Genomic DNA, 24,827 nt, shown 5'->3' on the forward strand with positions numbered 1-24,827 from the left:
TAAAGGATAGACAAATGTATTTGTTGTAAGTCGCTTTGGATAAAGGCGTCTGCTAAATGTCAAAAATGTAAATGTAAAAATGAAATGTAAAACAAACGAGAGGTAAAAGACACGACATGACATGAGCAGTTAAAAACGAAGCAGCCAGCAGGACACCATAAATGTCACCTAACAAATAACCCCATTATCACTTCTCACACTTAATTGTGAAATAAACCCTTGAACAAAGACAGCGTTCTGCAAACACAAACAACACTCTCTGATCCATTCTCGTAAATGGTGCAGGCTGGAGCACTCCTTCAGACCAGCAGTCTGTTCATGTGTAAATAAGGCATTAAATTATGTAACTCCGGAGCTAGGTTTAGGGCTGAGGCTAAGGCTACGGCTGGAGTGAGGATTTGGCCTGAGGCTAGGGTTAGGGTAGGGGCTAGGGTTAGGGCTGGAGCTAGGGTTAGGGTTGGAGCTGGGTCTAGGGCTGCAGTTAGGGCTAGGGTTGGAGCTAGGGTTAGGGCTGGGGCTAGGGTTAGGGTTGGAGCTGGGTCTAGGGCTGCAGTTAGTGCTTGGGTTGGAGCTAGGGTTAGGGCTGGGGCTAGGGTTAGGGCTGGAGCTAGGGTTAGGGTTGGAGCTGGGTCTAGGGCTGCAGTTAGGGCTAGGGTTGGAGCTAGGGTTAGGGCTGGGGCTAGGGTTAGGGCTGGAGCTAGGTTTAGGGCTGGAGAAGAAAGGACAGGTATAGATAAAGGGAGAGGGAGATGCAGAGGGAGGGGCATAGAGAGAGGGAGAGAAGATGAGGGGGGGGGCAAAGTTCATTCACTCTGGGCTCTGTTTTCAGGAGGCAGGAAATTTGCTCTTGGATAATAAATCAGGCCAGAGCTGAGCTGGAGACGCTGATGAAAGCAGCGTCTTTTACAGACCTTTATTCTGGGGCACGACCGCCATTCATCATTTCCATCCTTTTTAAAGGAAATCTAATTTTCCCTGTGGAGAGGCTCAATGTGTTTGAGGGAGGACAAGCAATATCAATCACCAGTTCTCAAACAAACTTCCAGCACAAGCTCAGGTTCAGGCCTCTACACGGCTCCAGGTTTAAATAACAGTTAAATAGTGCCCTAACATATCATTTCTGTAACAGAGATGCCAAAATCTGCTGATTCATTTTACACAATCATTTCAAACAGCTTTTAAGGCCCCATACTACTCCATTTCAGAGAGCTCTGAGACGTTAAGACTTCCTCTGCTGCGTGGACTGGTAAAGTAGGACTTAGTGTTGCTGCCCTTTGAAGAAGGAGGTTAATTAAGCCAAAATATTTACTCTGCATCACGATGAACACATTGCCTATGGGTGCAGTATACATTCAAAATATTTTCCAGCAGCTTGATAGAACAAGGAACAAGTGCACATACTCTTGGGAGGTGTACATGCAAATATTTGAGGGGAGCAAATATTCAAAGGGTAATTGTGCTGAGGAGCGAGGGGAAATAAGCTGGGCCTTATCTACGCGGGCATTTCATTTTTACCCTTTTTACACTTTAATATTTCAGTCGCTGCAGGGTGGGTAGGCTGAAGCCATAGAACTGAATTAATAGAGCAGCCTGTAGCCTACTGTACCATGTAAAGCAATCGTGAACTGTTCTGTAAAACATTTTTTTGCATGGTTCCAATAGTGTTGTCAAGTTGGATGAACTACAAACACATTTCACACAAAGTACTATTGATTGATTCCTTCTTCCCTCACTGTATAACTGCATTCTATTTTTGGAGGCTATGTTTGTCGAGGTGGATGGCACAGTTATGTTGGCTTCTGAACTCCAGCACGGCGGCTTTCCAAGGGTTTTCATTGCAGACTTTTGAAAAACATGGGTTGTGGAATTACCTCATGAGGGGAGTTAGCTGTTGGACTGGGAGGTACAGTTGAGTCCAGAACCCACCCCTCTGCCCCCCCCTCCGCCCTGCATAGTTGTGTGTCCCACAGCCCCCTGGGATACCGCCCACAGACGGCCCAGTACACACACACTGTTGCCTTTCATAACCTCTCATTAGAGGGGACAGGATATTATGGCTAACACAGAGCAAGAAGAGGGGTGTTGTTCAGCCTGTCCGATGGAACTCTCTCACTCCTCTCCTCCTGTCTCACTCATTTATTCCATCTCTCTATCTCTCCCTTTCTGTGTTTTCTGGAAATGCAAAACATTGTAAATGTACACAACACATATCTCAGATCTCTCTTGTGCTTTGCTCTCTCTCTCCCTCCCTCTCCTTTTCTGCCTTTCTCGCTTGAGAATAATGAGTGAATGATGAATAACTGACAGACTCAGCTCAAAGACCTGACATGGAACAGGATTCTTTTTGCCCCCTCAAGAGAAACTACCTCACTTTTGGATCTTTGACTGCCTCATCAAATTAACTTACTGACTCCTCCACTACAAAAACACGTCTTCAAAATAGCCTAACTAATCGATGAGTCATGCTGGTCTGTCTTGGCCACTTCAGACGATGACTTTGCAACTAAGGCAGGTTTCTGCGGGTGCGGACGGTGATAGGGACACATTGCTCTCAGCCATCGATTGCTGTTCCAGCAAGAGAAAGATCTATTTCAGTTGTAATGGATCCTCAGTGCTATGATATGTGTCCTCTCTGTGGGCCAGGCGGCACCATGATGGAGGGGTTTGTGTGGCCTGAACCGCTCTCTCTGCCACACGATCAATAGAGACCCAGCCACTGTGACGAAGACAGACTGGGCCCAACACAACACTCTTTAAATCCTCCCTGGCAGAGAAGAACCACAGGAGAAATGGGGTTTTAGTCTTTTAACTATGACAAGTAAGTAGTCATTGCCTAATTGACTAGTGCTGGTATGAACCACACAAACCAATTGGAAAAAATGTACAGAGGAATCATTACAAATATGTCTTCATTACCATTAATTATTCACTGTATGTTGTATCAACAGTGTAACTACAGTATAGATCAGGGGAGGCTGGTGGAGGTAGAAATCGAAGGACGGGTTAAATGAATGAAGAATGGTATCAAACGTGTTTCCTCATTCCATTCCATGAATTACAATGAGCCCGTCCTCCGATTTCTACCACCAGCCTCCCCTGGTATATAAGTGTGTGCTCTCCTAAGTGTGGACATACTGACCAGAGAGTATGCCCATGGGCGGTAGGACAGAACAGGCTAACGGTGCCCCCTGCTGGCCAATGGAGGAAATGATAGAATCCTTGTTAGTTCTGAAAGTGAACAACAGTTCCAAAGACATAAGAGAATTTATAACTATGGACCAGTGGGGTCCAGAGAGAGAGAGAGAGAGAGAGAGAGAGAGAGAGAGAGAGAGAGATGGGGGGAGGAGAGAGAGAGAGAGAGAGAGATGGGGGGAGGAGAGAGGGTGTGAAGAAGGAAGGAGGGAGAGAGAGGGAGGAGAGAGAGAGGCTGATGCACAGGGGAGGGCAGGTGATGAACCGGATGGACCAGCTATTGTAGAGGCAGCTATGTAACTTATTCAACAAAACACACAACCCCTTCTTCTGCCATGCATACAAAATCGGCAAAACTTTATTAGTCATACACTTCACGTTATGTCACCATGCTCATGCTATGCCTCATTTCTTAACCAGTCATCAGGTTGACTCGACATGACAGGGGACCTGCAGCAACACACTGTGCTGGTGGTTGTAGCCAGCTAGTCAGCCAACACATGACTGCCTGTTCTGTGGTTACATGACATTGCGAGGCCACATTTCATGATTATGACCAGCGTCATTTTTCTATTATTTGTATGAAGGCTGAAACAAGGTGAAAACAAAAAAGGTCACGGAATGAGAGAGAATATTGCCTTTCATAGCTTATATATTTTATAGCTGCACGACATGCTTTGTTACCGTCAGGGGAGTTTTGCCTTCAGGTGCACTGAGGCAGGAGTCACAAATGTTTCTGTGCCCCTGGGTGAAAATGTCACGGAGTCCTTTATTAATTCATAACTATTGACTACAGTAGTTCGCTGCAGCTCTGTAGGACAGGGAGGAAACCAGCGGGAATCATGATGAGGTAGGAACTCACAGCACAGTTCACAGTCAGCTGTTATAGATTAGTAATTAAACTCCCCAGTTCTCCAATTGTTTTGACATTCAGCTTTTCATATATTAACCTTTTCCAGCAGTGCCATGAATATTCGCGCGCGCACACACGCACACACACATACACACACACACACACACACACACACACACACACACACACACGCACGCATGCATGCACGCACATTACATATCATGGAAGTGCTAGACTCAGTATTCAAAATGTATTTCTCATTGCATCTATTAGAAATATTAAGCTGAAGATGACCAATTTTTGAACATAGTCTTCACTGCTACAAAAGACATGAGCCAAGTTCCTGAATGTATCATTTTATAGAGTCTGACTGACATTGCTATGCTTGTTTAGACTGTCAAGATCCAGCCCTTTAGACTGTCCAAGATCCAGCCCTTTAGACTGTCAAGATCCGGCCCTTTCTACCCCAGCTCTCTCAAAGTGAAGATAGTCAAGTACATCAGTCAACAGTGTTTTTCTCCACAAAGCTTTTGTTCCATTTCAGAACCACGGACAGCTTCTAAGCACAATACATTTTATTATTATCTAACCCTAATTCTGAAAAGAGATATCTTTTCTAAATCGGATTGCATATGACATGTTTTAGTTTTTTTCATGTCCTTCCATTTTCCTCGTCAAGGAGGAACAGCTATGCAGCAGTGACTACAATATGAGTAGGAGCCACTACACTCACTCTGTGTGGTATCATCTCCACTAGACTGTCAGCTGACAACCTTTGACCCCTAATACGGGACTCCTGCCTGATATGACACTAGTCTGCAAGCTTGAGTTGGCCGTATGGGAGAGAGGGAGTCGAGCCATGCTGACATTCAAGCATCAGAGCCCTGCTAAATCATGTTCCTATCTGAAAGACTCCAGAAGGAGCTGGCTCAGGCTACATGGACACTATGCACATGAACATTTTCTCTTTTTCTTTTCCTTAATCTCTCTCTCTTTCCCTCTCCCCCCTCTTTCCCCCCCCCCCCCCTCTCTCTCTCTCTCTCTCTCTCTCTCTCTTTATGTATCTCTCCCCCTCTCTCTGCCCTCCCCTCTCTCTTTCTCTCTCTCTCTCGTTCTGCCCCCCCCCCTCTCTCTCTCTCTCTCGTTCTGCCTCTCCCCCCCTCCCCCTCTCCCTCTCTCTGCCCCCCCCCTCTCTCTGTCTATTCCACTAATTGAATCACTAATATGAAGGCTATGCATTAGAATGGTGAGGAGCAGGAGGTTCATCTTGCTTTCTTCCTAAGACTCCCAGCAGACAGGAGAAATCTCTTGGAGCCATATGACTCCAGACTGCTGCATCGGGGGAGCGTGGGGGTGACTGAGTAGGAGCGTGGGGGTGACTGAGGAGGTGTAATGAATATGCACTCCATGCAACACTGTACACAATGTTTGGTTTCATGTCCACATCATTATGCTTTTTCATCGCATACACACACATAACACAGTTGGAAAGGGGCTTAAACCACACAGGCACGCACGCACGCACGCATGCCCACGCCCACACACACACACACACACACACACACACACACACACACACACACACACACACACACACACACACACGCATTTACAAACACATACAAATTCTTGTCTTTATGGAGATGTTGTGTGTGGGAGTATTGTAGTGTATGCTCCTGTTTTTTTCCACAAGAAATTATACATAGAAGGTAGAGCAAAAAAGGAACAGGTGAAGGCGAAGATAATCTGGGAGACAGTGAAATAAAACACAAATTAAAATAATTTCTTCAGGGCTGTGATCACACATTCATGCTTGGCATAGGCTTTTGGCTATAATATATGTGTTATTCTTCTTACATTCCACAGTCTGGATGTCGTTAACTGCCTATATTTGTGAACATTGCATAACTATTGATATGTAATGATATGTAAGTGTTGGAATTTTTCTTTTCTATTTCAGATGTCAGATGTTTCAGTCTTCACAAGCAGTTCTTTTTAAGTCACCTCAGTCATGGGACAGGGTAAACATGTGAGGAGGAGGAACACTAATGCTGCGACACACATTTACACACACAACAAAAAACAACAGCTGTGGGAGAAGTTCTCTTTTCAGCTCTACCCCTCCATTTCTCCATCTCTCCATTCCATCCCCGACCCCTCCTCCCCTCCCTCCCTCCCTCCCTCCCTCCCTCCCTCCTTACCTCTCTCCCTCCAAAATATTACTTAGCAGGAGACAGATCATTTTCATTAAATAATTAAATAATAGTTCATAAAACAAAAATTGGCAATGCTAGTAAGACCAAATCAGGTGACTAACATCCTGGGTGATGTAATGAACCTGAGAAAAAAATGCATAATGTATGAATCAAAGGTGAGTGTACACTGTCGCACTGATATCAAAACAAAAACACCTGGGTAAGTAACCACCCACCACAAAGCTAACCTGTGTGAACATCAGGTAAATATACCACAGCACAGAGGCGGAGAGAGGGTGACTCATTCAAAGCCCATCAAAAGAGACTCTCCACTCTCCAGCTCTAATAAGCTGCTTGTTGTGGTCCAGTTGACATCCTCCAAGTTGTTTTTGAAAAAGCACACAGATGCGGTCTTCAGATGAATAATTCATCGAGGGGGAAACTGATGCATCCCATTTATTCTAAAAAAAGCATATAAATACCAAACACGGAGCTCTAAATATTGTTTGCGCGACTGTACTGTAGCTGCAATATCTACAAAGACACGGGAAGAGGTCAGTAATTAAGACATCATTGTTGTTGCAAGTGTGGAATTAGAGTCATGAGAATGAAGAACAGAAAACAGAAGAGAGAAAGGAGAGAAGACAGTCTGAAAAGAAGACAAATGTCTGAGAGAAAAGCGATTAAGCTTTCAGTCAGCCAGAAAATCTCTTTCTCTTTCTCCCTTTCACTCCCTTGTCTCTCACTTCAAGATTGGGATTGGGGGCATCTCTCTCTCTCCCTCTCTCCCTCCCTCCCTCTCTCTCTCTCTCTCTCTCTCTCTCTCTCTCTCCTCCATTATGTATTGAAAAAAGTATTATTTTTAAAATAAGATATGATATACAGTAATGTGATATCTACTGTACAATGTGCTACTGTCTATATTGACTATTTCAGTCTATTAGTGTACAGACAACTCCCTCCTTCCTTCCCTCCTTCCTTGCACTGGCCCAGACCGAAGTTCCCAATCAACCGCACAGACACAGTCAAACAGACAGCCCTTGTCGTATTGATATGTTATAGAACTGGTAATCCTCAAAGGCAGGAATGGAGACATACTAGACCTGCCTGTAAATTCTCTAGCCTAAATACTACAAGCCTCTTCTTAGAGTACGCCATCTTAGCTGTTTCTCTGATATATTATTTAAATAACACGGTCTGTGTCTCTAGCGCTATCCCAACTCCCAATCCAGCCAGAGAGCTATTTGCATGGTCTCTCAATTGGAGACGAAAAAGGGTCACTTAGACCTTGCTGCTAAACTCCACCGGTTTGATGTGGCCTTCCCTTATTGACAGAGCATAATCAGACTTATGAGGAGACGGGTTGAGAGACACCGCCCCCGAGCCAACCATCAATGTCAGCATTCAGTAGCCTACATTCTGTCTGACAGGGGAGCTGGTCTGGGTCCTCAGGTGGTAGTATCTTTGATATATTCTTTTGAAAAACAGACCTCCAGCTCTATCCAAACTCCCAATGAACTTCGTCATCTTTAGTATTACCCTTACTAGATTGTTTATAATAACAAAGCTATACCTCAAAATAATCCAAACTGTAAACCTTTATTTCCTTTTTTTCCACCCAATAAACCCTCTCATTAAATTATAATCTCTTAATGCTATCTCCTTCTGCTTCAGGATGTGAACTAGTTTTATAATCACTCTTGTATATTGTAAAAAGGAATGTGTTATGTCATTCCAAAAAATGCCTCCTGATTGGCCTCTATGTAACTCTTTACCTTGAATTTTGCAAGTGGCATAAATCCTTGAAAATGTAGATAATTGTTGTAAGACTGCAGTCAATCACCACAGGAGGTGGTAAAAACATCCTCTTAAAATGTGAGACCTCTGACAGCATCAGATCATGAAAAGGTGGTATCCACCCATAGGGATTTCCTTTTATAAATGTTGGCAAGACAAAAAAGGAAGAAAAGATTTTTAGGAGGAGAATAATCTGACACCAAAATTTTGAGTGGATTCCTCTCTAATAAGGGATTTCCTTCTAATAATGGAAACATTCTCATGTATTTTCATGTTGATATCACATAGGGCTTCTGAGTAACTTTAGATCAATATAATAGTGCAAAAATGTTACATGGTTAACTTTCACATAATTTTTTGGGGTAACTTTGAGAAAAAAGACATGTTGATATGATTGTTCATGTGACACAGGATTAGTACTCCATGCCTTTTTTCCCAGAGCTACCAAAAGCTACCATTCCTCCAGGAAAACATAGCAGGTTACATCGAGTCCCCACTTTACAGCTAAAGCGAGAGAGAGAGAGAGAGAGAGAGAGAGAGAGAGAGAGAGGGGGGAAGAGCGAGAGATACAGACAAAGAAAGAGAGAGAGAGAGAGAGGGAGATAGAGAGAGAGAGAGAGAGAGAGAGATACAGACAAAGAAAGAGAGAGAGAGAGGGAGAGAGAGAGAAATAGAGATGCACAGAGAGAGAAAATAGATACTCCCTGCCCCCTACAGAGCTGATGTCTCTGTATGTTTGACTTGCGTAGGATACAGTGAGAAGAACACATGCATGTTGTTGAAGAAGAAGAGCCTACCTCAGGAGCAGCCTCCTCACTTAAACTAGCATATAAATAATCCATGGGAGATCTGGCAGAGCCTTAGTGGAAAGTGACTGGGAGAAGTTCAGAGGCTTCCCTCAGCTCCTCTCTCTGATGTGCTGGAGAGGAGGGGAGGGTAATGAGAAGCACTCTCTGAGGACCCAGCTCAACTCCCCTGTCGGACAGTATGTAGGCTATTGAATACGTTGATGGTTGGCCTGGGGGTGGTGGGGGTGGTGGGGGGGGGGGGGCTATTTGTGTGAAGTTGATTCCATCGAATGAATAATGTATTTATTATGTACTGTATCAGGGGAGGCTGGTGGAGGTAGAAATCAGAGGACGGGTATGCACATGAACATGTGTGTTTGATACCATTCCATACCATTCCTTATTCCAGTGAGCGAGTCCTCCAATTTCCCCCTTCACCAGCCTCTCCTGATACAGCACGCAAATTTCATATAAAGCTGATAATAAACGTATAAGGTGGTAGATGGTTTAGAATGAGGTGTGGTCCTGCTCTGGAAGTCTGAATCACTGGCATCAGGCCAGCCAAGCTAAACGAGGTCAGGCCCCATGAAGATAGGATTTAAGTCTATTGTTTTGAGAGCAAGCCTGTGGTAGGGGCTCAGAGCCATTCATCACAGTGAAGAATGAGTCTGAATCTTAGATTAAAAATGTTAACCACAGAGCTTCTGAAAAGAATATGTTTAAACAATCAGTTGCTTGATTAGAATGTACTGGTTTTGCACTGATTCACCATGAACTTGGGGACCATGCACTCTATCAAAATGTACTCTGAACTGTACTCTTTCAAACACTACAAAGCCTATTTCTCCAATGACAAATGTATGCACTCCTGCAATGTAAGTCGCATTGGATAAAAGCATCAGCTAAATGGCATATATACAGTGCTGCTTGAAAGTTTGTGAACCCTACAGGGATGGTCAATATTTTTGTATAAAATATTAAAATGAACTTATAAAATATTTATCTAAACCCCAATTCGTAATAAAGACTCCAAATAAAGGGCACAAACAAAAAAATCTGATATAACAAAAACTCAGATTTCAAACACAGATGTGTGAAAAAATATGTGAACCTCATTAGTCAATAGCTTGTGGCACCTCCATTAGCAGCGATAACTTAGAGTAAACGTCTCGTATAGCCACTAATCAACATATGGAATTGGTAAATATAAACCTGTTATGTCAGATAAAAAAGACTGGTTCTGATTAAATAAAGATTTCATGGTAAAATCTAGGGGTTCACATACTTTCAAGCAGCACTGTAGATATTATATATGACACAGCCTCACTGTTAAGGTGAATACTTATTCACCTCATTCACACAGCTCCTAGGAAACCTTATGAATAATACATACTGTATCAACTGTCCCCATATGCAGTGGTGTCTTCCTGACTCCTGGTTCTCTAAAGTCCAATTAGCTGCTGGCCTGAGACCTCTCTACTCTAGCCCAGCCAAGCGCCCAGCCAAGCACCCAGCCAGAGGATTGTGGGTCTGGAGAGAGGGACTTCCAACGACAGTAACTGGTCGATAATTATGTGCCACAAAAGATATTTCGTAAATAATAAACTGAAACTGTGATTGTACAGCACAACACTTCTACAGGAGAACCAGAACATGATGACATGAAGAAATAACAAACAGAACTGTGTTTTATGTCTTCCTATTCGTGCGGAGAGGGGGGGCGTTTTTTAGGTGGATGAAGGAAGGAGTCCTTTCTGCAACAGGGACATCCTCCCACACACAGCACAGCTATTATGCTGTAACTCAGTCGTAAGTGAGGGCCCCATTATGTTTAATAATGGAAGACAGTGGTGGTTTGAGGGACTGCCAGAGCCTCACACACTGCCTCCCGAGTGCCCAGGCGCCCGGCGGAGGCTCCTGTTACCAACACAGTCAGAGACAGGCCAGGCCACTCAACTGGAAGCACAAAGGCTAGGGAGGGAGGGGTGGAGGGGTGGAGGAGGGCGGGAAGGAGGGAGGGATGGAGGAGGGAGGGAGGGAGGGAGGGGAGGAGGGAAGGAGGGATAGAGGAGTGGAAAGATGGTGGAAGCAGGGAGGGAGAGATGAAGGGAGGGAGGGAAGGGATAGAGGGAGGGGAGGAGGAAGGGAGGGATGGAGGGAAGGAGGGATAGAGGAGTGGAAGGATGGTGGAAGCAGGGAGGGAGAGATGAAGGGAGGGAGGGGAGGGATGAGGGGTAGCGAGATAGAGGAATGGGGGGAGGCAGAGATGAAGGGAGGGAGGCAAGGGGTGGAGGTGTAGAGAGATGGAGGAGTGGAAGGAGGGAGGAAGAAGAAGAGGGGTGGGGTCATAGAGAGACTATCTGAGAGTGTGTAATAGAGAATGTCATGAATTCCTTCAACCAGATGACCTTGTTTGTTATGATATAACACAGTTACTGTAGGTTTGTCATGATAAGATAGTCCTGGGTAGTCATGCAGTAGTTTTAGATTATGGTTAAAATAGTAAGGTTTTTATAAACAACTCCAACAAGATCATGTCAAATGAATTTGGAGGACAACTAAAGAGACACTCGTTTTGCTATTCCAACAAAATGATGCTTTCTTTATAATTTTTTTTCATTATTTACAAAATGATTATCTCCATTGTACACTGAATGAGTGGTTAAATCAGCACTGGAACACTGAGATAGACATTGGGCTCCAATTTACTGGAGCAAATAGTGCAAGACAGAGCAAAAACGCAAACAGTAACAACTCAGAATACTCTATCGTACAGTACCCTGTCTTTAACAATGTTTTTGGAGAGAATAGTGATTATACAACAACCACGCAAACGCTAGCTGCAGTATTCAAGTCACCCATTGGACTATGTCTCATCGTGTCTATTAGTAAAAGTATGGTTAAGATGTCCGACGTTGGGGCGCTTAGTGGCGTAGCACACTAATGCGCTTACCACGTAATCGTAAGGTTCCTGGTTCGATTCCGACCCTCGACCTATCGTGCATGTCATCCCTCCTCTCTCTCCCATCCTTCCTGTCAATCTCTACTGTCTCTATCCCAATAAAGCAGAAATGCCCTAAAAAACATATTTAAAAAAAAAAAAAACTGTTTTTTAACTGACACTTTAACTGACATTTGCTTTATTATGATAAAAAGCAGGAGCTAAAGCGGTCAGTGTGGAGCCCAGGTGTAGACTGACTTGTTCCCTGAGGAGGTGGGGTCATGTGCAGGGTGACCAGACAACCAGACAGCCCTGTGGCTACAACAGTACCACGCTTTGAAACCATGCCGGACATTCACCCCGAGACCACAAACCTCCTATCTCTATAAACAAACAAAACACTTCTGTGTAGGCCTATTTGCCCTTGTTTAAAACCATCAGGGGTTTTCTGTTTTGAGATAACAGATTCTAAAGCTCTCTCGATCAAGTTATGGGCCTTATATAACTTTTTTTGAGATTGTGTTCTGAAGGCATTCTGTTCCAAAAAGACCTGCAGGGTGTATTACAATAGTTTGGCAAAAGGGGTCAAAGTTACAAAATCTAATACATATGAGACTTGATTCAGATCTAACAGATGTGCAGAAGGGCTTAATTGCGTTCCTGCACAGGCAGTGAAAGTGAATAAGAACGTCGCATTAGCGAAAGGAGGTTTTTTTTCTGAAAGAATTTCAAATGTTACAATTTCTCAGAGAATAAATTGAACATAACAATAACACTTAAAAATTATAAAATAATTAAATACTAAAAAATGCAGCAAGCGACACGGCCAAGAAAGATACAGTGGGATTCTGTTTTCAGACGGTGCCAATAGAAATAGCATGCCAAGTGTTACTTAGGCGTTTCATTACCGATGCTGGAGGGTCAAACTGAGAACACACAACCAGGGAGCAGGAAAGGAAGCTCTCTTAGGAAGGGGAGAGACAAAGGGGCCTCGCTGGGCCTGCAAACCTATGTTGAATTTCAGAATTTCCATTAAAATGTGGTTAAGATTAGGGTTTTAAGGTTAGGGTTAGGGTTTTAAGGTTAGAGTTAAGACCAAGAGACAGTTGTTACAGTACAGTCCCTGATAGCGACAGCCATGGATCAATAGACTACACAAAACAAAGTCAAAGAGGAAATGTCACCATCATTCAGAGAATGCCACATAATTCTAGCCCACTTCCGAAGCAGTGGGCACATTTTCGTACAATCAATAGTTATGCTCAGTGAACGGTGACGTGTGTACGCAGGTCCTGGAGACTGCGTTTTTTCGCTTCCTCCATATTTCTGCTAAAACAGCCGAAGCACAGGACCATAATGGTATGCGGTGGTGATGAATGGTACTGAAGAAAGGTCTTGTGTCATGATGCACTACACTATGACCCGGTCACCTCTCTGTCCATAGCAGAGACAAGGAAAACATCAATCGATATGTCATAAAAGACAGAGGTGTGAGGGTCAACGCAGTACACTGGGACATTTCCATGCACAGACGGGCTCCCATACACCAGAAATAATGTTGCCAACATGCGACTCAGTAAGAGTATAAATATGAGTAACACATTCTGACAGTGGTGTGCCTGCTGGGTAGGCAGATTCAAGAGCAGGGAACAATCTCAGAAAAGGCTCTGCTTTGGAGAGTTTCTGCGACTGTGTACAAAAACGGCTGCATAAGCTAACCTAAATCAGTTTCCAATGACAGGGTGTTTTCTTGAAGTAGCCTAGGCTACAGATCTGACTTCAACATTCAGAAAATATCAAAAAATAAAGCTCACATATTTCTCCTGAGGATATATAAATCAAACAAATGGTCGGCCTGTAGCTTTACCTGCAGTTTTATTAGCATTCAGAACTCTTGACATAATATAGCATTTATACTATTATATAGAGTTGGCCGTACATGCATACTGCTCGTAGACGCGCAGCTCATGGATGACCACCGTAAAATGCAAATATTCTGGGCTGCAGCTTTTTTATGGACGCAAAACCATTTTATATGAAATTCATAGCAAGTTCACCACTAAATCAACTGTATAACCAAGCTTGTCAAATAATTCGTTGAATCAACTCCGATGTTACATCCGTGGTCACACTACCCTTTCAAATTGTGTTTTCGCTCGTAGCTACGGGGTGATCCCAAAAACTAAAGAAAAGCGGTCTACCATTGCATGTAACCAAATAAATCAGCGGTAACACGCAACGCAATAACGCTTTAAAGAGCAACATTTATTTGCGTTTGCTGTAGCTTACCTCTTTCTTGGCAGGAGTTGAGATGATTGACTGTCTTCGACGGCAGCCGCAGTGTGTGTAGAGTATAGTGGTACTTACTTACTGTAAGAATGGATGCTGCGCTGCCTAGCGACGCAACAACCAATAAGATCTTTTTTTAAGAAAAAGTTGCGCCCTCAGGTAATACAGACTCAGAGCGTCAGCAGGTGAAGAGCCAACCCAACACATGACATGACTGGTTTTATCACTCTGCTATATTTGATCAGTTGTGAACTTAAATCGAAATATAATGTCATGTAGACCGACTGTATACAATGATGATGATGATGATAATAATAATAATAATAATAATAATAATGCATTTATTTGGTATAGCGCTTTTCTCAGCAGTCAAAGACACTACATTCCTTGGAGTGAACAATGATAGATGGATAAATAAAAAGTAAAACAAAAGCACAGTCAGTAAAAACAACAATAAAAATAGTTAAAGATTAAAAGCAAGTTTAAAAAGATGGGTTTTGAGGGATTCGTTTGAAGGAGGAGAGCGTGCTGATGTGGTTTGGGAGAGTGTTCTAAAGAGTGGGGGCTGCAGCGGAGAAAGCCCAGTCCCCCCAGGCCTGGGGTTTAGCCATAGTGATGGGGAGAAGGAGGGTGGCATCAGCTGACCAGAGACTGCAGGTAGGGGTGTGCTGGAGGAGGATATCAGAGAGGTGCCATGTTGTTGAGGGGTTTGTAGGTGGTGGGGAGAATCTTAAACTATACTAAATATGATCTCCATGAAAGCTGATAGGAAAATTAGACAGCGGAATGAATTGCCTTTGCAGTGAGACTTGAGTGAGTCATAGATGAGCTGTATTCATAAAAAGTCCATGAGCAATTATCATTAATTCTCTTAAATAGCCTGATTTCCGTTATCTATTCCTGGGCCTAAAGCTACTGTATAACATGTATTCTGCAGTTACACTTCTATCTGTTCAGATATAAAAGAGACAGAAATAAAGACATGCAACATGGTGGCAAATTCAATGATACATTTTCTTGAGTTTCAAAATGTTTTACTGGATGCATACAAGCACAAAAACGGTTATTAAAAGCAACTATTACAAACAGTTTTCCGTTGTAGATAGTACAGATATGCTGTGCAACACTACTTCGAGAGAACTTCATGTCCATGACGAGCAACTGCTAAATGAGACTTTGTGTGGTAGTGTGTCATATATACCAACCAGCACAAGACTGTTTTTTGTGGTTTTGCTTGTTTGCTGTCACTTCTCTAAGCTCTGTTAAACGAGGATGACAACACAATTCTAATCTATGTGTCTCACAGAGACACCTACTTGCCTCAGATAGTGTAACATGTAGACCAGGGGAGGCTGGTGGAGGTAGAAATCGGAGGACGGGCTCATTGCATGTTTGATACCATTCCTCATTCCGTTCCATGCATTAAAAATGAGCCCGTCCTCCGATTTCTACCTCCATCAGCCTCCCTTGATGTACACTGACTGAAGGGTGCTGAAGTTATACATATCCACAGTGTAAACTTAGTCCTTCAAGTCTATGATTATTTAACAAAGGTCAAGTCTACCAGAGACAAAAACCTACATAGGGTTGTGTGCTAATACCCCTTCTCTGAATAACACAGATATACAGTGCCCCCTAGTGGGCTGAGTGTGTAACTGTCAATGAGCTGAGCTGAGAGCTCAGCGTTGCTCAGCGGATGTGAGCCATCTCCTCGAGGAAGGGCGTCTTCATACAGCCGGTGCACAGCTGGTCCATCCACAGGGGGGCCTCGTGCTGCAAGGGGGTCCTCCGGGGGTAGAAGGTGTAGGAGAGGTCATAGTTCAACAGGCAGCTGATAGAAGCCATGTAGACATCTGAGAAGCGACACAGGCGTCTGGAGAAGTAGGTGGGGTTGTGGCAGGTGCGGAAGATGCTGCCAAACTGAGGGTTGAACAAGTTCTTAGTCATCGCTCTGAAACGTAAAGGGCCGAGGAGGAGCAGGGAGGGAAGGAGAGATGGAGGAGAAAGGTGAGGAAAAGGAGAGGAAAGAGGGGTGAAGAGATGTAGAGGAGGGCAGAGAAAGAGAAGGTAAGAGTCATGCCATTGCCACCAACCACCTGACTGGAGTCTTCAGTGTAACAATGGTAATGGGTGATCAAGTCTCAGCCCAGGTGAAATCCTGATCACCACATGGCTGAGACCCTGGATAGTACCACTAACCCTACAGCACCCACCTGAGAAACCTGGATAGTACCACTAACCCTACAGCACCCACCTGAGAAACCTGGATAGTACCACTAACCCTACAGCACCCACCTGAGAAACCTGGATAGTACCACTAACCCCTACAGCACCCACCTGAGGAACCTGGATAGTACCACTAACCCTACAGCACCCACCTGAGAAACCTGGATAGTACCACTAACCCCTACAGCACCCACCTGAGCTCCTCCCTCTCCTTCAGCCAATCCTGCAGCACCTCCGTAGACCGTGGATCTCGATGCATCTAACATGTGATAAATGACACACGTGTGGAAAACAGCACATTAACAATCAAATCCATTAATCAATTTAAAGCAAAATGTTGATGGAACACACATGTCAGCCCTCTATTGCTGCTGCAATGCTCCAAAAAACATATACAATAAAAATCAAATGTAATTTCCTTGCAGTGTCTCACCTGCATGCGCTCCAGCAGACCTGTGAGGGCCTGCAGCCAGGTGAGGCTCTGGGCGTACTGCTCCGTGTTCACCACCTTGGTCTCCAGCTCCAGCTCGGGCACGATGGCCCCTGTACGCCAGCCATGGCGTAGCATCAGGTCCTGGGGGAGAGGAGGGAGGGAGGCGGGGGCGGGGGGGGGGGGGGGGGGGACCAGCCTGAGTTTCATGGTTCATTTCACATTGCAGATGTTAGAGTAGAATGCACTTAAGCAAGAGTGGACTTGTTGTTGTCTTGGTTTTCACCCCGCGGCACATAAGGTATATGTGGGTTGTGTGGGTGGATGCGTGTTTGTGATAGACACTCACAGCCAGGTCACTGTAGAGATGGTCTCCAAAGTACAGCACACTGAACCCTCTCCAACCTGTCAGTCGTAGGAAGTCATATAGGTTTCCCTGAAACACAACAACACACACACACACACACACACACCAGAAGGCTCTGAAACACAACAACACACAGACACCAGAAGGCTCTGAAACACAACACACACACACACACACACACACACACACACACACACACACACACACACACACACACACACACACCACAAGGTCCTGAAACACAACAACACACACACACACACACACACACACACACACACACACACACACACACACACACACACACACACACCACAAGGCCCTGAAACACAACAACACAGACATGGCCCTGGATTCTGTTCATGGGGTGAGAATGTCACATCACAAGCATTGCAGACTAATGGCATTGCTGCTATCTTTTAAAACTAAAAATAGAGCCAGACAGCTGTTTGTGAAAGCCAACAGTGAAAGTGTACTCACTTGTTTGTAGACCTGTCCTTTATCCAGACTATTGATCTTGTCCCACTGAAGGTCACCGTTTCCATCCAAGCGTCTGAAAGGTCTGTGACAGAGAAAACAGTTGACAACATTTTAGATTCTACTCAACAGTCTCAATTCGAACACAAGCACCAGAGACTCAAGTGAATTTAATTTACCATGTCTGCTGTTGATGTTTGGTTTCAGTAAAGTTTAAACCATTGTTTCAGCCAATCAAGTCACTTAGTCAGAGTGTAATAAACACCAAAAGAATTATGACACGGGTCCAAGCCTGCAGAAACACTCAATACTCACTTGACACAGTCATTGAAGAAGTGGGGTTTGTCTGCCTGAACGATGACGACGTCAAAGAAGTCCATCCAGTCCTTCCCTACCATGTACCTCATGCCTTCATCCCTACAGGCAGATCAGAGAGAGGACGTGTCAAAGCTGTGTTTCATCCAATCCATAGAAGTCAATGTAAACACCACTACTTGGATTGAAACTACTTATACTTGGGTAAACAAACATATATCTGGCCATCATGAAAAAACAATGCAAAGGGATTTGCCACCGTCTTCAACTCTCCATCACCATATCTGTACATTTATCAATGAGTTAAAGATCCAGTATGTACATTTGAGCTTTAAAATAGTGCTAGCCATGATGACTTGGTAAAGAACGTTCGGTGAAGAGTGCTGTTTTGGCACAGACGAAGCGCTTTCTAAAATCTGCAGTGGAGCAGTGGCCTTTACGTACCATTTGTACACTTTGTTTGTTTACAAGGCTATGCACACATTTCCCGCTATTAAAAAAACGGGTTGGGGTCATGTAACTGTATGTTTTCAACTTTTCAGTGTTGCCAAAGAAGGCAGAAACGTGCAAAACTACATTCTACACCTTTAGTCAATAGTCAGCCCAACAAACACGTGAGTCTGGGGCCTTGATCCTGAGATGGAAACACTCACACAAAGCTGAAGGGGCTGTTAGTGATGAGGAACAGCTTCTTCCCCTGACTGACCAGACGGTGCAGCACAGCATAGGTCTCATCCCCTCGCATGATGTACTTCTCTATGGAGGGGCAAAAGGAATAGAAGTGTATCAACAGAAAATGTACACAACTAATGTACAACTAACTAATAACTAATAAGGAGAAAGCAGGTTTCATCAGTAGTAACTTATATTGCTCACCCAGATCTTGCATGATCCACTTGTACATGTATCCTTGTATGTGAACCATTCCAATAGCTTCCTGCGAATTATTTAAAAAAAAATTAAATGCCTTGAATATACAGTAAAGACAGTACAGACACACTCCTAGCAGCCTCTTAAGAAGTGCCAATATTCATGATATTCAGCACTGAAGCACTGCCACTCCTACCTTATCTTTCATGTACTCATATGAAACTTAAGAAGAGTTTGTTACTGTACAGTATAGGGGAATTTTAGCTGAATCTTATGCTACTAAACACATATGAAAGCTGTTTAATGCACTGCAAAGTGTTGTTGCTCTTTTTTAAATCTATCAATCAATATTGCAATGTTCATACATAATATATTTAATACTGTTTTGATTGTATGACTCTCTGGGTTCTCCTGAATATCACACTCTCTGCCCCAACCCAGTCCAACAGGCCGAAGAGGAGCTTGGTTACGAGGGAGGTTTACGAAGGGAGGGTAACACTAGATCTTTCTAGTTTCTTTTGGCAGACAACATGACGTGTACTCTAACCGAAAGAGGACGCACTGCAACCAAACACCCTTTCACACCAGGACTGAATGAGAATAGCCATTGTTCAGTAATACACCCATTAGAACCCCTGGCAAGATCTCACTGAGGTGGACATATAGGTGAACTGAGGTGAACCTTCAGTTGAAAGTCTCCACTGTGCAAAAACAGTCAAATTACCTGGGAGAGGGTGCAGAGAGGACATAATGAGAAAGATCCTGTGAGAAACCGTGTGCACACTCACTGAGACATCTCTGTAGAGGTGGACAGGATCATACTCGAGGTCGTTGGAGATGAAGTAATCATTGGCCACAGCTAAGAGGGTCATCTCTGGTAGAGAGAAGACGTCCATGAACTGCTTCACCTTGGGTCCCTAATAGGATGATAGGATAATTAGTACATGTTACTACATATGTGTTACATGTAACACATATTTCCATTTACTCTAAAGTTGGGAGATTAGAAAGATACAAGACAACATTTATACCTTTAGCAAATGTACATGAAAATACTAACATTCATCCCCCATCATACTCCTTCATGATTATGGTGCTAATGAGGTCACCCGGGCCTATCGACAAAAACGCCATGTTTTAAAACCATGTTTTTTTTATTTTCAAAGAGAAATAAAATAATAAATAAGTGCCCACAGAGAACTGACCCTGTGAAGAGAACTAATCCCTAACTTACTACCCCGGGGAGTCCAGGGCCAGAAGGATTCTGGGTAGGACTGTGCTTGTGATGGAGGATTAGGGAAAGGGGAAGAAATATTGTGTTCCTCCACAGGGAACTGCTCTCAAGATGTAAAAAATAATTTGAACCTGAGTCAAAACATCAAAGCCTCTGGCTTTCCAGACAGAATCTGATTAACAAATAGTTCCATGCAACATTATGACTGTCAGACCATATCGAGAGATTTCAAAAGATTAGTTGAGCCTTGTTGGCAATTAAGAGAAAACTATTACAATTCAAAGTTTCTTTTGATAATGAATGACGTCCTGTTGCAAATGGGGCTCTTGTGCTAGATTAGTAAAATGTTGCTTGTCAGTTGCTTAAAAGGGAAATGTGGAAACTGAGTTTACGAAATACAGCCACAAAGCTTACGTAATAATAATGTGGGAAACTTGCCATAACTGACAGAAGATTAAAACCTTCATGCTGTCCCTGCATTCACAATAAACAACGGTTTCCAAGCTAAACGTGAGTGAGATGTGTTCAACCTAAGTGGCGATTCCAAAATTAGACCCGTCTCTCTGTCTGTTACAGGGGATGGCTGGTGGAGGTAGAAATCGGAGGACCATTCTTCATTCCATTCCATGCATTACGATGAGCCCATCCTCCGATTTCTACCTCCACCGGCATCAGAGGTGATGTATTCATCAGGGACACGGTGACACTGACCTTTCCGTAGAAACCGCTGTCCTGTTGGAGAGGTACATGGTGGGTCCCATTATAGAGACGCAGGACCTCCTCGTCAGAAACTGGCCTCAGGCCCCTACGGTCAACACAGGGTTGAGGTTAGTGTTTGGGTTAGGGTTAGGGTTAGGGTTAGGGTTATGGTTAGGGTTAGGGTTAGGGTTATGGTTATGGTTATGGTTAGGGTTAGGGTTAGGGTTAGGGTTAACACAGAGGTTTGAAAACACTCACACACACAGCGCTGTTACTTACACACAGCTATAACAGCGCTCAGCACTCACCGATACACGGTTCCCAGCTGAATGTAATGGAAAGCATCTATCTTCATCAGGAGTCCCTGCAGGCGGATAACGGGTGCTGTGACATTTCTTATCTTGTGATTTGACGCATTGATGTTCGGTGATGACGGTGTGCATTATGACATTTACCTTTTGAATGTCATAGTGAAGACCCCGCGCAGCAAAGTTGGGGATGTAGTCATATTTCCCGATACCTTCAGGGTACTATCAAACAACCACAGAAACAACATTTAGCAAATTCTACAGTAAACATGTTGTCCCCCACAGCCAATCAGAGTAATTTCTGTGGTTTACTATAGCACCCCACTTGGGCCAATCAGAGTAATTTTGTAAATGCCAGATCTCTATGGTAAAATGCATCATTGACCCAAGTTTGTCAAAATTGTCCCAGTGGTGTCTGATATATTGTGTGTGCAGAGACCAATCCACAGTCCCACCCGAATTTCATCATGGGGGACAATTAGACCCTATTGCATGTTTGAGTTGACAAGCAAGTGACCCAGGTTCGAATCCAGCTGGGTCATTCAAGCGATACCTTTGGGGTACTGTCAAACAAACACAGAAACTGAACAATTATTAGATAATTAGAACCTTAATGTTGGTAGTTTGGGTGACCAGTGTGAGACCCGGGTAAGAATCCTGCTGGGTTGATCGATTAGTTTTACACACCTTGAAGTGCTCAATGAGGAAGTCTCTGGCCTTGTTGTAGATCATACTGTTGAGGGCGTTGGAGTACAGGGCCAGGGTGTAGTCATAGTCAAAGCCATAGATGTCCACCTCCGCCAGACTGACCTCGTTGTTGGCGTAGATAGTGGAGGAGTTGAGTAGGTTACACACACCTGGGGGGATCAGGTCTGGAGACAGAGAGTGAGGGGAAACCCTTTAGTCAGAATAATAAGGGAGGAGGACCTGGGGAGGCTGGTGGAGGAAGAAATCAGAGGACAGGCTCATTCTAATGCACAGAGTGAAATGAGGAATGGTATCAACCGTCCTACGATTTCTACCAGAAATCACCTTCCCCTGAGGAGGACGTACATACCTGTAGGTTAGGGTTCTTGACATTTTACTGTACTGTAGGAATCCACTTTTTCACTCGAAATAAAGAACGTGAAACAGACACCAGTGTTACATTAATTGGGATAAATCTAATGAATAATGAATTCATTATTCATTCAATACTAAATTAATGTTCAAGTAAGAATGAGATACAACAGCAATAATCAACCGAAAGAAAAACTTGCGTGGAGAGAGCAACAACATACCCCAGGTGAAATAGAATGGTTGTTCGCTGGAGGCCGCAGCTCCCAAAGACTCTCTGATGAAAACATTAATTTGCTATATACTGAAAAAGACTTTGTAAAACATGTGCATGGAGAGGACAGATAACTAATTTGCATAACTAAGTGTAAGAAATAATAGGAATGAAAGTTCAAAAAGAGGTCAGGACAGACATCTATTCACAGGACCAGTTCCTGTGATTCAGATTCCTTCAGTTCTTTAACTAAATAAAGTGGACGGCAGTTGATAGAAATGTTGTTGTTCTACCTCTCGGTTTGACAGACAGATACTGTGGTTTAGGACATTTTAATCAGGTTCGACACACAACTGTGGTTTCATAAGACTTGAGGACTTTAATTTTCAGGATAAATCCTTTTGAGGTGATTGATAGTGTAGTGTAGATTAGTCAACCTGCTGAAGGGGTCTTACTGTAGGAGAGCAGGGAGTTACTCTGCCAAAAATACTCTAAACAATTTAGTGAGGCAAGCAGAAAAGAGATTAAAGAGAGAAGTCACTGGGGAGAGGAAGGGTGGGGCGGGGGTGGGGGTAGAATTCTGGACAGGATCTACAGAGGACAAAAATTAGTTTTTCCCAAGCAGGAAATCACAGGTCCAAGACATGGGAACAAAAAGAGTTTGTTTCAGAGCTAAATCACAGGACCGTTCTACGTTTTCGGGGTTGATTTTTTTTCTGAGGATTTCAATATCTATAGCTTTTCATACTGCCACTCTCTGTGTGCTTGCCCTGTTGTTCCTGAGTAATCAGGAAACACAGTTGCACAGCGAACACAGAGAGCCAGATTAAACAGAGGGTCACGATCTGTTTCGCAATCTGTCACTAAAGCCCTGGTATATGACCGCAGGGCTGTCCCAACTCCGATCAAGGGCATTGCGTGGAATGAGATAGGCAAAAAGGTTCTAAATAGCACATCTTTAATGAGAAGGTTCCAAATATCACCTTTTTGGTGTAACGAAAAGCACCACCTTGATGAAGTGGTTCTATAAATGACTTTGTTACACCTCAACAGTGTCATAAAGAACCCATAAAGATCTTTTCGTGAAAGAGTGTATGACAGAAAGTGGGACATGGCCTTAGATGGGTCAGAAGGGACAGCAGCTGTCCCCCAAAGTGACAGATTTACCTGTTCTTCCCCAGATCTACCCTTTATAGTATAGTGTAGTGTACTTTGGGGTTGTAAACGATATCAGGCCGACCCAAACCACACCGTGCTGGCTTGGATATTTCCCTTTCACACTGTCATTGCCAGCCCTGTTTCAGCAACTATGGTGAATGCACAACCAGGCCAACCCAGCACAGCTCAGCTCGGCTCAGCTTGATTCGGCTCTGTAGCGTGAATTTGGGCAAAATGGGCAGCTGTCTCTGTGGTGTAGGTCAACTGGACTTCTAAGAGAGAGGCACTAAATGTGTTGGTACATGTGGTTATGTGTTTTGTTGTGATAACAATCTAGCAGAGGTCTGGTCCTGACTGGGTTTGTTTTTATCTGATTAAAATCACCTGAATTCCAGACCAAAGTAAACAAAATGGGTTTCAACATGTTGATACTTTAATTTCCCAGTGCCAATGACAGGAATGCTGTTGTAGCTATTTGACCTACTTTGAACCCAAGGGGAACTCTTACAAACCCAGTACCAAATGTCTTCAACCAGGATATGACTCACTACTGTGTATCACCAGCCTCCACTGAGTTGCCCATGCTTAATCAATGTAATTTGTCAAAGTGTTCATGCCTGCTGCTCGGCTCAATAGACCAATCGGCTCAATAGTACCAATGAACAGATGTTTTTTTTCTATAAGCTCAGTCGTTGGAACAGACAATTACGAAACAAATGTTTGTGCATCGCAGGCGAATGGGTATGTCTCACAGATGAGCGCACCATGAGAAATATGACTTCAATATTGAAGTCTGCACAGGAAATGTCACAGTATAAACTCCACGTCCGTCTGCCACTTACCGTGCACGAGCCGTTTCATCTCATTATAACGCGCCCATAGGTATGTCTTATTATCCACCTTTAGGGCGGTGGAGGAGTACCATCGTCCTGAAACCGCCAGCGGCTCCTCATAACGCTTCTTGCCCACCACCTGATGCCTGTGTGCGGCAGGTGTAGCGGTGGAGGAAGAGGGCGCCGCAGCAACAGCCGTGCATGAGTTTGATCCACACCCTTGATCATTTCTAAATGTCTTCTCGCCACTAGTTTGGCCTCCCGGTAACTCACATCTGGTTGAAAATGCGCTAACTTTCGAAGACCTTGCAAGAGGCGGTGTCCTGATGCCGTTATTCCATAGCGCACGGCTGAGCGTTGTACCTACTTTCTTGTAGGACATCCCAAAAAGTGAAGATACAATGCGAAATTTGATTAAATATTGTTAGAGAGATTGATTTTTATGTTGAAAAAACGGAACTTGACACACAGATTGCTGGCTGCTTTCAATATACTGTAGACATAACAGGTTTGACTTTTCATTATGCCTCTCTAAACGCCCACTATTCTTTGAATCAAACAATAGGGAGGGTCTAAAATTCATTG

At 43.8% G+C, this 24,827-nt stretch overlaps 1 protein-coding gene across 3 annotated transcripts; it reads right to left on the bottom strand.

Moving 5' to 3' along the window:
- Positions 1 to 14,400: 14,400 nt before the first annotated feature.
- Positions 14,401 to 24,726, bottom strand: LOC310808612 (5'-nucleotidase domain-containing protein 2-like). 3 transcript variants are annotated; one of them, XM_083675607.1, is made up of 14 exons: positions 24,252 to 24,726; positions 21,669 to 21,853; positions 21,129 to 21,203; positions 20,982 to 21,037; positions 20,686 to 20,779; positions 19,529 to 19,657; positions 18,747 to 18,807; positions 18,524 to 18,626; positions 17,871 to 17,972; positions 17,559 to 17,640; positions 17,061 to 17,147; positions 16,715 to 16,855; positions 16,476 to 16,540; positions 14,401 to 16,006 (listed from the first exon to the last, which is right to left on the bottom strand). In XM_083675607.1, the coding sequence occupies exons 1-14, from the start codon at positions 24,622 to 24,624 to the stop codon at positions 15,745 to 15,747; spliced, it is 1,815 nt and encodes a 604-aa protein (XP_083531733.1). In that variant the 5' UTR covers positions 24,625 to 24,726; the 3' UTR covers positions 14,401 to 15,744. The 3 variants fall into 3 exon arrangements, with proteins under 3 accessions (XP_083531733.1, XP_083531731.1, XP_083531732.1); XM_083675605.1 differs by having other exon boundaries at positions 17,061 to 17,312; XM_083675606.1 differs by having other exon boundaries at positions 15,728 to 15,975; positions 17,061 to 17,312.
- Positions 24,727 to 24,827: the final 101 nt, after the last annotated feature.

The sequence above is a fragment of the Argentina silus genome, assembly GCF_951799395.1.
Source record: "Argentina silus genome assembly, chromosome: 8".
NCBI classification, from domain to species: Eukaryota; Metazoa; Chordata; class Actinopteri; order Argentiniformes; family Argentinidae; genus Argentina; species Argentina silus.